The sequence below is a fragment of the Sesamum indicum genome, linkage group LG8, assembly GCF_026168435.1.
Source record: "Sesamum indicum cultivar Baizhima isolate 11 linkage group LG8, ASM2616843v1, whole genome shotgun sequence".
In the NCBI taxonomy this organism is placed as follows: Eukaryota; Viridiplantae; Streptophyta; class Magnoliopsida; order Lamiales; family Pedaliaceae; genus Sesamum; species Sesamum indicum.
Genome location: NC_142664.1, coordinates 3785561 through 3801630, shown reverse-complemented (window position 1 = coordinate 3801630; position 16070 = coordinate 3785561). Strand labels below are relative to the sequence as shown.

The following is a 16070-nucleotide window of genomic DNA, read 5'->3' as shown; positions in this document are numbered from 1 at the left end:
GTGGGTTACAACTTGAAAAACACCACAAAATGGGAAAAAAATAACAACTTTTTTCCCTTTAAATGAAATTTCCATGAAGTTTAAGTGAAAAGTTAATCGAAGGACCAAAAGTACCAAAACAATAAAATTTCAAGACCAAAATTGCAACATTAAATTATTTGAAAATCAAAATCGCATTAATAACTATATTTAAAAACAAAAAATGCATTTATCGGATATAGCCTATGATTACATTTCTGTGAGATGCAACTGATTTAATTTTTAAGGTACCTTCCAATCTCTAATTATTGCTCTAAGCAATAACTAGTCCACATACTCAATTAAGGAAATCTAACCTCAATGGGTTTAATCGAATCAGAATCAATTATATAACAATGTACAATATACTTGCGATGTAATTTGGTATATAATTCAAAAAAATTAATATCACATAATATGTGTATTACACTTATTTTGTAATTGAATTCATCCCACAAAATTTTGATTTGGCTAAAGATTTTCCTTCCATTATGTACCTTTCTATTCAAACCTAAACACAAAAACAGAAATTTTGACAATCTTAACCTATGACTCTCAGTCACTCTTTATAGTTCAAAACCAAAATCCCAAACAGATCGGAAATCGAAATAGTTTATCAGGTCATGCAATCCCAACAAAACTCAACTCTTGATTTCTATTAGGACCTCTCTCTCTCTCTCTCTCTCTCTCTCTCTCTCTCTCTCTACTAGATGCAAATACTCTCTCCCCATTCTTGATAAAGATTCTTGCTCCCAATTCACATGTATTAGATCTCATTAACATGACTGTTAAAGGCGGCACGACCCTGGCCTGCGCTGCTTGCAAGTACCAACGACGAAAGTGCAGCCCTACTTGCCCCCTCGCCCCATATTTTCCAGCCAACCAGTCTAAGATGTTCCAAAACGTGCACCGTTTGTTCGGAGTGTCTAACATTACCAAAACGCTCACCCGCTTGAAGACTGAGGATCAGAAAGAGGATGCCATGAAGTCCATCATCTACGAGGCCGAAATACGGGAGAGGTTTCCTGTCTATGGTTGTTCTGTGATCATATGCGAGCTTCGCCTTCGGCTGCAATATGCTCTTGAAGAGCTTAGATACGTTCACGCCCATCTCACTACGTGCAGGAAACAGTTGGATAAGCAGGTGGATTATCCTTCTGAGTGTTGGCCTTCGTCACAATTGGATTTGGCCTACTGCTTGAGCAGTGACGTGCCGATGGCGTTCCAGAGACAATCAGGTGACAATGAGATGCCTAATGGAATTAACCAATTTTTCTTGAACAACGGAAGTGGTTTTTATGCTGAGTCGTCACTGGATAATCTGGCTAGGCCATTGCTTGATTTTGAGCCTTGTTCTGATACGATGAGCGTTAACAACTTAACCGCGGTTCAAGCACAGATGGAATCAATCAACATCCAACAAGAGATGAATGTGTTCTTTCAGGATTTTGAAGGCGACACACAGTCTTATAGTGAAACTAAGGAGGCATTTGAATCTAGGTACATATTTCCTGTTTTTATATTGAATCTTTCTCATGAATGTTTTATCGAAATTCATGGTTATACACTGAATTTTCATGAGCAGCTCAGAGTCGTCGCTGAAGGATACAACACAATCAGTGGATCAAATCTCCCAGAGGGACCTCAAGACTGCTGCTGCGGGCTTCAGTCTCACTACCATGAATTAGAATGAGATGAAACTGGTTTCTTGAGTTTCTGAATATGATTTTCCGTTGTAGTCCAGTTCTTTTATTCATAGTTTCGGTGGCACGATGCTAGTGTCCTAGAACTTGCACATTCTGAGATCTGTATCCCATTTTAGTAAATGACAATATTGATTCTTTTTCAACTGAAGCAGAGAGCGGAGTGGCACGCGTTGTGTTTGATATTTAGCATTTCCGAATAGAACAATCATCACACGACAAGGAAAACAAATAGTTTCTTTCTGTAATGCAGGTAGAAACTGTTGATGATCCAACAAGCATACAAACATAAAACAGGAAAAGTGATGCAGTTTACACTGGACCCACAAACTTTTTAAGTAAGACATTCTGCTCAAGAAGTCCAGCATGACTACAAATCCTCAAATGACTTCTATCTCTTACAACCGAAATTCGGCTGCACCCTTTTCTTTCTCATAGTCCAGAACCGGCGCCACCCGCCTATCTGCCTCCTTTGTCATCTCAAGAACAACATGGTTTAATCGTACTATTAAAATTTAGATCAAATCGTTGGATATGATCAAACTTACAGAAAAATACATTTGATAAAGTTTTAGATTTATTTGATACATGGATGTAAGATATGGAATATAAGAGTAATCATTCAAGACATAATATTGTTGAATGAGACCATGTGATTTTAAATCACACCGTCTCATATTATCTAATGGACACAGTCTTATATATATTTAAATTTGGTATGAATCGGGTGCTCGAATTTTAATCATTACTTTTAGATTAATTCATAGGAATCACTAAATTTCGACATAAATTTATAAGGAATAAAATAGATTGCATAATGCATAGTATGTATTTTGATATAAATCTAAAACTCAGAAATTGATAAAAATATCATAAGTGAATTACCCGTCAATTAAAAAAAGTATAACATAATACAAATATATATTAAAGTATAACATAAAATTTATGTGTGTCATATTCAATAATAATTTTAATTAAAAAAATATTATAATTTACTAAGTTGTTGATTAAATTTATTTTTATATAAAGATTAAATGTATAAATAAAAGTATCATAATTTATTATTATTCAAAATAAAATGTATGAAATTGATTAATAATTATAATATATAATCAATTTTGAGTATAAAATTAATAAAGTATTAAATATGAAATTAATTATATAAAAATTTTAAAAATAAAAATATATATAAAAATAAAAAAACTCGCGAGCCGGCTCGACTCATCTGTCACTCCTATTGCTAACTATTTGATAACTCTATTGGTTAAAATGCATTTCTTAGGTATAAAATGTGCACGTACATAATTTAAAAAAAATTGAAAAATAACGGCTGAGAAGTTGGATAGAATCCAAATCTATATGGCAAGTTGGCAACAAATTCTTTGTGCATTTCAAAATTCCAACTTCCATATAAATATAATTGATTCATACATGGTAATATTATATTTTTAATTTGTCAGTTATCTATAAAAATATAGTCACTATGTTTGTTTTCATTTTTAAGTTATCTCAAAACATACTCAATGTTTGTCATCATCCAGAAACACCTTATCTAAATGGTTTAAATTGTTTTAGCATAAATAAATACATATATATATATACACACATATATATACATAAGTATATATAAAAAGACATGATTTGACAATGATTTGATAATGAATAATAATTTTTGTCTCCCAAAACACAGCATTAAACATACCATACTTATTTTAAATTATCTCCAAAAATAAATCCAAACATACATATTATTTCTAACACACACTTATTTATCTTTGTTTTTCTCTCTCTATCTCCACAAAATACAACAAAACACTCAGAAAATAAATTCAAACATTATGAGTAGATTTTGTCAATTTTATCTTTTCTACTTTTTATTATTAAATACTGTACACACGTACATATCAAGGGTACGTACTACGTACATATATTTGCCATCACCGTATTTTTTGCCAATATTTTGTACGTACTTTTGAGTAGTAAAATTAATAATGCCGTACGTATAATACAGCGTTCACTACTCGCTCTATGTTTGACAATTTGCTTTTAGGAACTATTTTGACGTCCCTTTAATTTCTTGATATATAGTATACTACCCATTCCGTTCTCTGCTTCAGTTGAAAAAAAAAATGAAAATTGTGATTTATTAAAAATGTGATACAGATCTCAGAATGTACAGGTACTAGGAAACTAGCCCAAAATTTAAGAATGTCCCACCAAAACTATGACAAAAAGAAGAGAGCTAGAACGGAAAACCCTATCAGAAACTCAAAAAACAGTTTCCTGTCATTCTAATTCACTGTAGTGAGACTGAAGCCCGCTGCCGCAGTCTTGAGGTCCCTCTGGGAGATCTGCTCCACCGATTGTGTTGTATCCTTTAACGACGACTCTGAGCTGCTCATGAAATTTTCATGCCAAATCAGTATATATATAATCATAAATTTGGAGAAAAATATGCATATTGTTCTTGAAAAAAGAATGGATGTGAAGAGGAAAATATGTACCTAGATTCAAATGCATCCTTAGTTTCAATATAAGACTGTCTGTCATCAATAGTTGTATTAAACGGCATGCCTTGGAAATCCTGAAAGAACGCATTCCTCTCTTGTTGGATGCTGATTGATTCCATCTGTGCTTGAACCGCGGTCAAGTTGTTATTGCTCATCGTATCGGAACAAGGCTCGAAACCAAGTAACGGCCTAGGCAGACTATCCGGTGACGACTCAGCGTAAAAGCCACTACAGTCATTCAAGAAAAATTGGTTGACTCCATAAGGCGTTTCACTGCCAACCGACGGTCTCTGGAACGCCGTTGGCATGTCACTGCTCAAGCACGAGCCGAATTCCAATTGTGCCGAAGGCCAGCATTCTGAAGGATGATGATCCACCTGCTTATTCATTTGTTCCCTACACGCACCGAGATGGGAATAAACGTATCTAAGCTCTTCAAGGGCATACTGCAGCTGGAGACGGAGCTGGCATATGATCACGGAACAACCATAAACAGGAAACCTTTCTCGCATTTCAGCCTCATATATGATGGACTTCATAGCATCCTCTCTCTGGTCCTTAGTCTTCAAGTTGTTGATCGTTTTGGTAATGTTGGACACTCCGAACAAACGGTGCACGTTTTGGAACATCTTAGGCTGGTTGGCAGGGAAATATGGGGCGAGGGGGCAAGTGGGGGTGCACTTTCGCCGTTGGTACTTGCACGCAGCGCAGGCCGGGGTCGTGCCGCCTTTAACAGTCATGTTAATGAGGGGTAATACATGTGATAGGAAGCAAGAATCTTGATCAAGAATGGGGAGAGAGTACTTACATGTAGGTAGGGATAAGACCTGCAGAAATCAAGAATTCAGTGTTCGGTATACACGTGGAGGTGTTTGTTGGGATCGGATGACTTGGTAAACTATTTCAAATTCCGATCCATCGGGGAGTTTAGAAGACTGTCCAACAGTCGTAGGTTAAAATTGTAATTGGTTGTGTTTGGGTGTTTGGGTTTGGATATTTCAGTCAAAAGGCAATAACCCAGCGTGTGGACTTCTTATTTCTTACCAAAACAAAATTTGCAGCGAAAATCCGTCTCAATAATGTGTACCAAATAGTAATTTAGGGTAAAATTACAATCAAACTTTACTGAGATTTGGCATATTTATGAATAATTCTCTTTGTTTGAAAAATTATTAATATTTTTTATTTTTTTATTAAATTATGCAATTTTTGGATGGATATATGAACTGTCAACTATATCTTTATTCTATTTCTTTTCTTTTTCAAAAAAATAAAAGAAGTGGATAAAAAATAATCCACTTAATCAATAAAAAAATTATAAAAAATAATTAAAACTATAATACTTAGTCCATAAGGGCATTTTGATCCGTTCACCACAAAAAATGGATGACAACCTAATGGAGACTAACGAAATGGTCTAATTGTTAGACGACCGTTAAAATCAGAATGTGTATTGATAATTTTTCAAATAACATAGAGATATCAATAATCATGTTAAACCTAAAAAAAATGTCGTTGTAATTTAACCTAATAACTAAAATCATTTGTATTGAAAATCTGTCTTTGAATATGTGCACGGAATAGAAATTTATCCCTTTTAGAGAAATAATTTGCAGCCGTGAGTTATAATGATGTGATATAACAGTTTGTTGACAGCAGATAAGGTTTGTTTCACTGAACTTTTCTTCAAGTGAATGCCAAAGGCCAAGTTTCTTTCACTGATGCTTTTTCTTTTTCTTTTTTATATTTAATTTTCAAGAAAAAATTGGTTAAAATATTTCATCTATTTTAAATTAAAAATTAAATTTACATTTATCGAAACAGATCCGACCTTCAGGATCAGTGTTCATCTATAATAAATTCCAAGAACTTTAAAATTAGGAGACTAATCCAATTTGTATTTATTTTTAAATAAATTCTAATTTTTAGGATTAATTTTTTATTATATTTATTTATTAAAAATAAATAATTGATTAAAATCGATAAAATGATTAATTCTAAATGTACACAAATAGAAGTTTTCTAAAAGTCAACTAGTGAAAGGGATAATTATTTGCGAAAGCAATAAATATAATTTTTGACGTTAATTTTAATTCACACTATCTCATTCAATTTAAAGTAACTATATTGGTTGGTACATTTTCATCATAAAGATCTAAATATTCGTTTACTAATCATACGCATATGACCACTGATAATATTAACACGTATAAAATTATTGATCTCATGACTGTACTACTATAGAAGATATTAGTAAAAAAATTTCTGGTACGCACCAAGTACAAAGTTAAATCTAATGGTATAGAGATTGAGTCAACACAATATAGATTTAAATTGATGTGTCCTTTAATTCTCACTATGTCATGTACATATGATTTGATTAGGTCTTCATTTGACATTTCAATTCTTTCCCAAGAAAGTCTATATATAGGGTGATATTGATATAAATAGGAAATGGTTAATTCCCTTCACGTCATATATATTGAAATTAAATCCCACATCTGAACGGACTTAGAAGTAAAAGTTTGAAAATAGTGAATGAATTTATAGATATTGGGTTTTACTACTCTTAGCTCATATTATCACATTGTTCGGAGCATTACAATAATTTAACGTATGTTGTATAAATTCCATAATACCACGTCTGATTTAAAAATTTATAATAAGACAAAATAGACATTTCCACAAGAGGAAAATGAAAGGAGACCACATTTTTTTAGGGTCATATGTAGTTACTAAATTGATCTCGACAGAAGTATACAGTAGTCGTGTAGATAATTAATTATGGGGTAAAAGTGAATTTTGCACTCCTCATTAAATGTGCTAAGTAGTAACAAACGACCCTCAAATTGTTGTGGAAAAGACCTTTTGGAGGGAATTCAAGAGAAAAATGATCTAACTTAATGCTTGACATGTGTTTGGTGAGTGCTTGAATTGATTGCCCTAAATGTATTCCCCATCAATATGGTGTACACCTTATCATAAAATCTTTATCAATATATTAATACATGTTGGCTTAATTAATAAAATAATTGTTTTCCATTAAAATTTGTGCATAAGACTATTATAAAAATAAAAAAATAAAAATAGTCACAGTCCCTACCAACTTGCATTCAACTTACAGAAAAGTCAGCAACCGCAACTCCTTGAGCCTCTCAGAAACTTCCTAGTCAACCTATCAATTCACAACAACTTCCTGCCCTAAACCCTCCTAATCATACAAAAGAGGCCCTTTTGATCAGATTTAAAGAACAAAAATCCAGACAGTAACATACAACACAGCCTTTCCAGAAATAAACCCGACAAGCAGAATTCGCTCATCATGGAGTTTTTCAACAACGCCAAATCCGTGAGGCTTAAGAGCCATCTCGACAAATACTTAGTTGCTGATGACGACGAACAAACCGTCCGCCAAAGCCGCAATGGAGCATCAAGAAAGGCCCGATGGGCGGTGGAGCTCGTTGACGGCAATCCTCACGTTATCCGCCTCAAGGGCTGCCATGGCCGCTACCTCACCGCCTCCGATGAGGCTTTTCTCCTCGGAATGACTGGCAAAAAGGTACTCCAAACCATTCCAGATACAAAGAAAGATGCTTCTATTGAGTGGGAGCCCATCAAGGAGGGGTACAGAGTGAAGTTAAGGACTAAAGGAGGTAAGTTCTTGAGGGCCAACGGCGCAACGCCGCCGTGGAGAAACTCTGTAACTCATGATCTTCCACACAGAACTGCAACTCAAGATTGGGTGTTGTGGGATGTTGATATGGTGGATGTTTCTGTATTAGACGATGAGTATTTGCCCAGCAACGCTTCGAGTTTTAATTCTTCTATACAGGATCAAGATCATTCGTTCCCAAGCTCGCCCTGCACGCCATCAGTTATCTCTGAAAGCCGGGTGATGTCTGCTGCGTCCGAGCGGGTATGGGAGTCGTCTATCGTCTCTCAGAAACGGTGGCCGTCTATTGGAACTGATCACAGGTCTTCTCGCAATAGCGGAAGACAGGTAAACGACATCGAATCTTCCGTTCCGTTAAGCAATTATATAACTTTTGCTGTTTATCAGACTTGAGAATAAGCTTGAAATGATGTTCTTTTGGAAAATTTCAACAGGATGGAATGGAGTTTTTCAACAAAGCAAAAGCAGTACGGCTCCAGAGCCACCTGGGGAAATACTTACTAGCCGACGACGACGAACAAACAGTCCGTCAAAGCCGTAACGGAGCGTCGCACAACGCGCGTTGGACGGTGGAGTTCGTGGAGGGCAAAAGCAACCGAATCCGCCTGAAGAGCTGCCACGGACTGTACCTCACCGCCGCAGACGAACCGTTTCTTCTCGGCATGACGGGGAAGAAGGTCCTCCAAACCCTGCCGGGAACAAAAACGGACATTGCGATCGAGTGGGAGCCCATAAAGGAAGGGCTAAACGTGAAGCTAATGACAAGCGAGGGGAAGTTCTTGAGAGCCAACGGCGGCTCACCGCCGTGGAGGAACTCTGTCACGCACGATGTGCCGCACAGGACTGCAACACAGAGTTGGGTGTTATGGGGGGTGGATATCGTGGATATTGCGGTATCGGATTTGGATTCAAATTCGGGTTGGTCATCGCCTGCTTCGAGCTTTTCTTCGTTGGCGGATGACTATTCGGGTTCGCCGGATACCGGGTCGCCGATGATCCAGTACTGCAAGTCCGGGAATGACTCCATCAAAGAGGTATTTTTCTTTTTCTTTTTTTCCCTCATAATGTGTCGGTCTTCTTCTACCCATTTGATCTCAAAATTAACATTTTCCGACTAAAACTAGATAAAATGTGTTAGTTTTTTCAAAATTTATATTTTTAATTGTAAATTCAAAATTGAAATTCCACCAAAAATACCACCTCACCCTAGTTAATGGCAAAAAATACATTTTAATAAATATTTAATCTCGTTGTACAAAAATAAAAGCTTTCATTTATTTTCCAGAGTATTTGAAGTAGGATTTATTTTTAAAAAATCCTTTTCGAAATTATTTTCTTATTTAATATAATAACTCAATGCTAGTGATATATGTATATGTATTATTATTATTATTATTATCATTGTATTATGGGACGAAAAGTATTACTTTGCACCCTTTATATTGTCCTGGCAATTGGTACGGACTAAAATTTGTCCTATTGAGAGTTTGGTGAGGTGGGCGAACCATGACCAAAACTAAGTCAATACATGCATCATTCATCAAATTCTTTCACAAAAAAAAAAACATATATAACATTAAAAAGTATTTAATAAATTAATAATATGTTGAGAATTTATTAACTTATTTACTACAAGCAAAAGAAAATCTTAATTAATGTTTTTAAAATTTTAGTATATTCTTTCAGATTTGTTGATATAAATCGCAAGATTGTCGTGGCTAATATATCTTAGTATCCATAATATTATTTTATAAAAAATAATTAGGTAATATATTTTAAAAATCATAACACTTTATAAATTTAATAAAAGTATTTATAAAAAATTGGGCTGATATATATGAAATTCTTCCGTCCAATCTTCTAACTTCTAAGTATGTCTTAAGTTATTTAGTTGAACAAAATAGGAAAGGCAACATTTGAAAATTCAGACAGAATGCCAATATGTTTGTAGTAATGATCAGATTACTTATTATTTATTTAAAATCCTAATGAGGTTAGTCAAGTGTAAATACTAAATTTTTGAAGGGGGTGAATGTAATTTTAATTTTTTTCTTAAAGTAAAATGTAATTTATATTTTTAAAAGGGGTCCAGCTATAATTAACTCTTAATTTTAAACTCGCCTCAATAAAATGATTTTGAGCTTATCAAAAACAAAACCTCTCCCAAATCTGATGAATGTGGGTGGGGGTGTGGCTTGTCCATAACAGTTGAATCACATGCTGCACAAAGTCAAAAATCCAACATAAGGTTATAACCAACCTTCACTTTCAATCATTCATTTTTAAAAAAAGAATCAAACAATTAATCACACCTCTATCCCCTTTAAAGAGCCGAGCGTTTGATTTTCGATCGAACGAAATTTTCTGCTGATCTCTTCGAAATTCCTTTCCAGATTTCGTCGATTTTTAATACGTTATCGGTAGATCACTCATAATGCAGGTAAGATGGGGGAAAGTGCATAATTTTTTATTTTTACTGTTGTGAATTTGAATTTTTCCGAATGCAGATCCGTCGATACAAACACAATGCATTTATGATTACAGGTCTCTGGAATGGAGTTCTTCAAGAACGCCAGGACCGTGAGGCTGAGGAGCATTCACGATAAGTTCCTGATGGCAGATTCGGACGAAGAAAAAGTGGTGCAAGATCGTCATGGCACTCATAAGTCCGTCAGATGGACAGTAGAATTCGTGGAAGGAGTGGATACCGTGATACGTCTGAAGAGCTGTTACGGCAAATACCTAACGGCGTCGGACGAGGAGCACAGGCTGGGGGTGACGGGAAGGAAAGTTATACAGAGCCTCCCGAGGAAGTTGGATTCGTCTGTCGAGTGGGAGCCGGTGACCGACGCTAACAGAGTGCTAGTGAAGCTCAAAACTAGGTATGGTAACTACTTGCGCGCAAACGGAGGGTTGCCGCCGTGGAGAAACTCCATCACCCATGATGTCCCTCAGAGACATCATGATTGGATATTATGGAGTGTTGACATTATGCAGACCCGTCCCAAATCCCCCCCCAAAGTCTCGACGTCTGAGTCGGAGGATGATCTCAACTCTTCTTTCCATCTTATCTCTTCAAGTCCTGGGGTTAGTTCTTCTACAACGACATAGTTTTAAAATAAGTTCACAACTCTTTGATATTTTAAGCTCGTAGATCGTATTTAATAATCTCATTAATTTTTCTTACCTATGTTTAAATGAAATGAGATGGTTATATATGTATGTGGTTGGATAGAAGATAGATTTTTGATAATTTCAGAAGAACAAGGGATATTATCAGTAATTATGCTAACTCATGAACACGTCTAGTTCAGTAATGCATGTTTGTATGTAGCTTGTTATTACTTACAAATACTTATACTCTTTTTTTAAACAATCAGTTGAGCGGTAAACATGAAGATCCACCAATGAAATCCGAAGGTAGGCTAATATATTACTGTGTCGCGGATGATGATGGGGACTTCGGTGATGACAAGAATGCGCCTTCATTTCACTTTAAAGGGTTTGGGTTGGAGGAATTGACTCAAAAGTTGGAGGAAGAAACAGGGCTCAAGGATATAATCGTGTGTTCACGGAACCTCATCAATGGAAAGCTATATCCACTTCGGTTGGCTCTGCCTCCCAATAAACCAACTATGCATGTTGTCGTAGTTCCACCAACATCCAGAGGTTCAAACACATGAGCTTCTCTTAAAAAGTTACATTATTATGATGCTCAATTGTTTATATGTGATTTTGTTATTGAATTGATTCTTTTATATATATATATATGGCTAACCTGAATTTTATACATGTAGCAGTCAGTTAACAATAAACCTCTGTCATTCTTTCGCAGCGGTGAGAGAGTTTCAGGAATGACGACTGTTTGTTTCTGTATGCATATGACCATAGTCCTGATCTTGCTCCGGCGGAGCAGGCACAAACTCTACTCAGATAACTTGGTGTTCGGCTCTTCTATTCCTTCATCATATATAAGGATATTCAGTGATTTCTGTCATCCAACATGGGGAACTCGAGGGTGTTAAATTTGTTGTGCGGTACTGTTACTTTCATAGTCCCTGAATCTTGGTTAGTTGGCCATTTACTTCCCCATGTCCATCTAAAACTGTACAGTATTATTCCTTGTGTTTTATGCTTTTGCAAATGATCTCTTCTCAGCAGACATAATAACTCATGCTGGGGATGTCTATGAAACTTCCATTATTCCTTTGTATACAAATGTTCATTCTTTCTATGTTATATTTGAGTTTGGTTTGGTTGTTGATTCAGTTCTTGAAGGAGGGACTGAGTCCATACTATTATCATTTCTTGTGCATATGTAACCATTTTTGAGTTGACTTCGAGCAGAATTTGGGATCTCATCAAACAAAAATGTGTATTTGAGTTTGGTTTAATATATTTTACCAACTAAGCTTGGATAATGATCGTTCTTCAATCAACTATTTAGTAACTTGATCTGTTTTCTGTTCTAACCCCAATCGACTTCAAAGCACGATAACTTTAACGAATATGATGCCACAATGTTGTAAATGGTTGTTTGTCATCTTTACTAGCTGTTCACAGTGAGGCCAAGCGCCCGAATTTTAGCCCTATAGTCAAAATATTGAGTCTCAGCTTTAAAACAACAGATGTTCTGGATGAAGTGATCACTAGAAGCCGCGTGCAGCTCCTTGGGTTGCCCCTAACAGCCCCCACCAAATTGAAGGTCATGCGCTGAGATTAGTAATTTTATCAAACAGCTTACGTGCATGGACTTAGATGGTTTATTGCGCAAAATCATTGCTGTAAAGCATACAAGTGGTGCATCAAACAAGTATATCTTGTACGCAAGAAATGGACAATAAATAGAAATATAAATAAAAAAATCAACTTACTTTTTTAATGGAGTTACTAAAAAGTATTTAAGTGTTCGGAAATATGCTTTTCATTTTTTACTTAAGAAATTATCTGTGAATTAGAACGAAAGGAAAAGATGCAATTTACCCAGGTGATGTGAGAAATGAGCAAAAATATTCATAGGTGATAAATTTGCTTTAGATAGTTATTTTGGTTTTTTTAGATAAACATTTTAATTTTTCTTTACAATATATTTTAAAATATAAAAATTATTTATTATATATACACTAGTTATATAAAAACGAAAACTGCATTTTTTGGAGCAATTTATGCTTGTCTTGTTGAAGTTACTAAAAAGAAAAAAACGACTAAAATCGCACGTAACTGTCAGTCACTTAGTTTGGGTTAATTATTTATTTATTATAAAAAAAAATATATTAATATAATTATTTTAAATATACTAATAATAATATAACGACAAAAATCATATAATTATTTTTACCGTTAAAAGCACAAGTCGCGATCTCAGATCGCGACTTGATGTCGTGATTTGAGATCATGACTTGGTCATTTTTATTTTTTTTATTTAATTAAATATTATATATAATTAATTTCTAACAACATATTAAAGTTCAAAAAATTATAATATTTAAAATTGTATTAATTTAAAAAAATTACAATTAAGTGTATAAATATAATAGTGTATTTTTTTGTATAATTGTAAAAAATACAATAAAGTATACAATTTCAAATGTAAAAAATGTCCGCCCGTTCCACAATTGCATCTGTGGTGTTAACGCGATGTCTCTTATTTCCTCGCCACATTTTGCACTGGCTCATTTTACGCCTCATTTTCATCACCACCGAACCGACTAGATGTTGTTGCAAAATTAGACTCCACATTGTCACGATATGCACTAAAAATGGAAATGGAATTGGAGAAATATTGTATCCTTGTGCATATAGTTGATTAATACCAAGACCAAGGTCAAGATGTACTTATGAAGAATAATCTTGCGTTTGGTTTGGCATATATGGAGTCAATTCAAACTAATCATCTTGAGGCGGTTGAGGCATGTAATAATCTTGAGGCGGTTGGGGCACATAATAATCTTGAGGTGTATATACTGTAGAAGGACCGGCTATATCCACCCCAACATCATGACGTTCAACTGAACCAGTAGACACTTGGCTAAAACTTCTTCTTTGCCTGTGGGATGTTGTGGGAGCATCAACGGATGAAGAAGCAATTTATTGTGGCTGTTGGGATATGACTTCCTTGATAATATGTAACTCGTGTTCGAATCTATCCACCAATTGACTATATCCTTCAATAATTAGTGGTCTAGATCGACACAAAGTTTCAAGGGCATTCACCTCGTCTGCTTGAAGATTGTAGAAAAATAATAAGTCTTGTATTGTAACAAAATATATAAAATAAAATATGTGATATTATATAACAACGTACCACAACTTGCAACATAGATGCTTCTCCAGGTTGGTACCCGCTTTCCACACGTCTATCAGTAGATGACGATACGAAATTTCTTATTATGTTGTAGTACCATTTCCAATAACCTCGTTCTGTTTCTCTTCTATTGGAAATGGGTGGTCTTTGTACAATCGTATCATATCGTCTTTGCCATCTAGTAATATATTGTATGTGTTGCAGGTGCCAATCTGTGCTTGTGTGATTTTTACGGGAGATCTGATGGAGACTCATATCTCGGGTACCTGTCGCTTCTAGAATATTTTGCTTCATCCCAAATTAGCGAAGAATCCGTTCGGGACCATGCATTTCAACTATTGCGTAGAATACCAATGGACTTGATGATCTTCACAACTGGGGATTCAAATCAGCGGCGTAAGCCACAATGACATCCGAGTCAATGTCACACAGCTACCAAATGAACTATAATAAATAAAAAGATGTAAATTAATATGAATTTAATTCACAATATAAATATATGTATAATATTAAAAATAAGTTACCTGATCCGCCTGCATCTAATCCAGTATTTCTCTTATCACCCGAACAGTTCCCCATACTATTCGGGTGAATGTGTGCTGACAATTCTAAGTAGCACCATATGGTGCTGCTGGGAGCCAGCGATTATAGTCCATTTGGACTTAGCCCATAAATAGTCGCTCTGCACCAAGTCCAGGACAAAGTGGAGTAATCCGTGACCATGCCCAAATCTGTACGAATAATGCAAATATGTTTTTTAATAATTAATATTCATAGCAAAAAAATTGTGTAAGAGTTATAAAGTGAACTTTACCTGCGACAATTGCAGCGCGCCACCAATTGTCGCTTTGCCTTTTGTGCTGGCATTGCATAATTCACGATATAAAAATGCCAGTACAACACTTCCCCAACTATAGTTCTGACTGTTTCTATATCTTCTAACTTTGAAAGATATAGTAATGATACCAGGTTACCTGAGGAATCTGGGCACATTTTTCCCCCCAATAGAAGCAACGCAACAACACAGGCGTACTGGAGGACCACGTCGTGAGGAGTGTTATGAGTGATATCAATCGCCGCCAAATGAGATATAACTGCCTGTGTTTGTAGTCTTGAGCCATTGAACGCATTCACATCCAAGCTAAAGCCTAAATAAGTAAGATAATATTCCTGCCATTTTTGTGTTGTGTGGTCGATATCAACTCCAGTCACCGGCTCACCATCTATTGGGAGTGTCCATATTATTTGAATATCTTGTAGGGTAATTGTGGCTTCCCCTACACGAAAATGAAAAGTATGCGTCTCCGATTGTCACCTCTTCACTAATGCAGTGATGAGATGTTGATTTAATTGAAGGCGTCCGCACCTGTAAACACCATAAAATCCTATTTAGTGTAGGATTTGTTATACATGCACGGAAAATTTTTTTGGTTGAAAATGAGTTCAAAAGCTACCATCCGCGCGCGTGCCTGTAGTATGGCGTTTAGGTCACCTTTAGGAATATCATTGGACCTATGTTGTGCTTGTTGAAATAATACCGTCCCATCACGAGGACTGCACACAGAACGTCTATCCATTTGTACGAAAAATTAATTTGTATAACCCCACATGAAATATTTGTAACAATTATAGGATGACAATGCCTCTTAGGCCTCTTTTATAGAGGTTGGCCGCGGTTAAAATTGTAATAAAAATGACAGTGATAAAGGCTGGCAGCGTGCTTAGCAATTTAACCCGACTGGACATATTATTATTAGTATATTAAAAAATATATATTAATATATTTTTTTTATAATAAAAAAATAAATAACCCGACTTAGTTTAGTTGTGTTTCTGTTTATTCAATTTATCTACAAACAGGA

At 35.3% G+C, this 16070-nt stretch overlaps 3 protein-coding genes across 3 annotated transcripts; 2 read left to right on the top strand and 1 right to left on the bottom strand.

The window, feature by feature from the left end:
* The first annotated feature begins 799 nt into the window (after positions 1 to 799).
* LOC105167740 (uncharacterized) lies at positions 800 to 1711 on the top strand. Its single transcript, XM_011087561.1, has one exon. It carries the CDS (start codon positions 800 to 802, stop codon positions 1709 to 1711), a length of 912 nt encoding a protein of 303 aa, XP_011085863.1.
* A 2301-nt stretch (positions 1712 to 4012) lies between these two features.
* LOC105167739 (protein IAL1-like) lies at positions 4013 to 4971 on the bottom strand. The gene is made up of 2 exons (XM_011087560.3): positions 4226 to 4971; positions 4013 to 4115 (listed from the first exon to the last, which is right to left on the bottom strand). The coding sequence occupies exons 1-2, from the start codon at positions 4969 to 4971 to the stop codon at positions 4013 to 4015; spliced, it is 849 nt and encodes a 282-aa protein (XP_011085862.3).
* A 2471-nt stretch (positions 4972 to 7442) lies between these two features.
* On the top strand, positions 7443 to 12143 carry LOC105167682 (uncharacterized). Its single transcript, XM_011087483.3, has 5 exons — positions 7443 to 8231; positions 8339 to 8938; positions 10449 to 10991; positions 11285 to 11573; positions 11740 to 12143. The coding sequence occupies exons 1-5, from the start codon at positions 7554 to 7556 to the stop codon at positions 11760 to 11762; spliced, it is 2133 nt and encodes a 710-aa protein (XP_011085785.3). The 5' UTR covers positions 7443 to 7553; the 3' UTR covers positions 11763 to 12143.
* The last annotated feature ends 3927 nt before the right edge of the window (positions 12144 to 16070 follow it).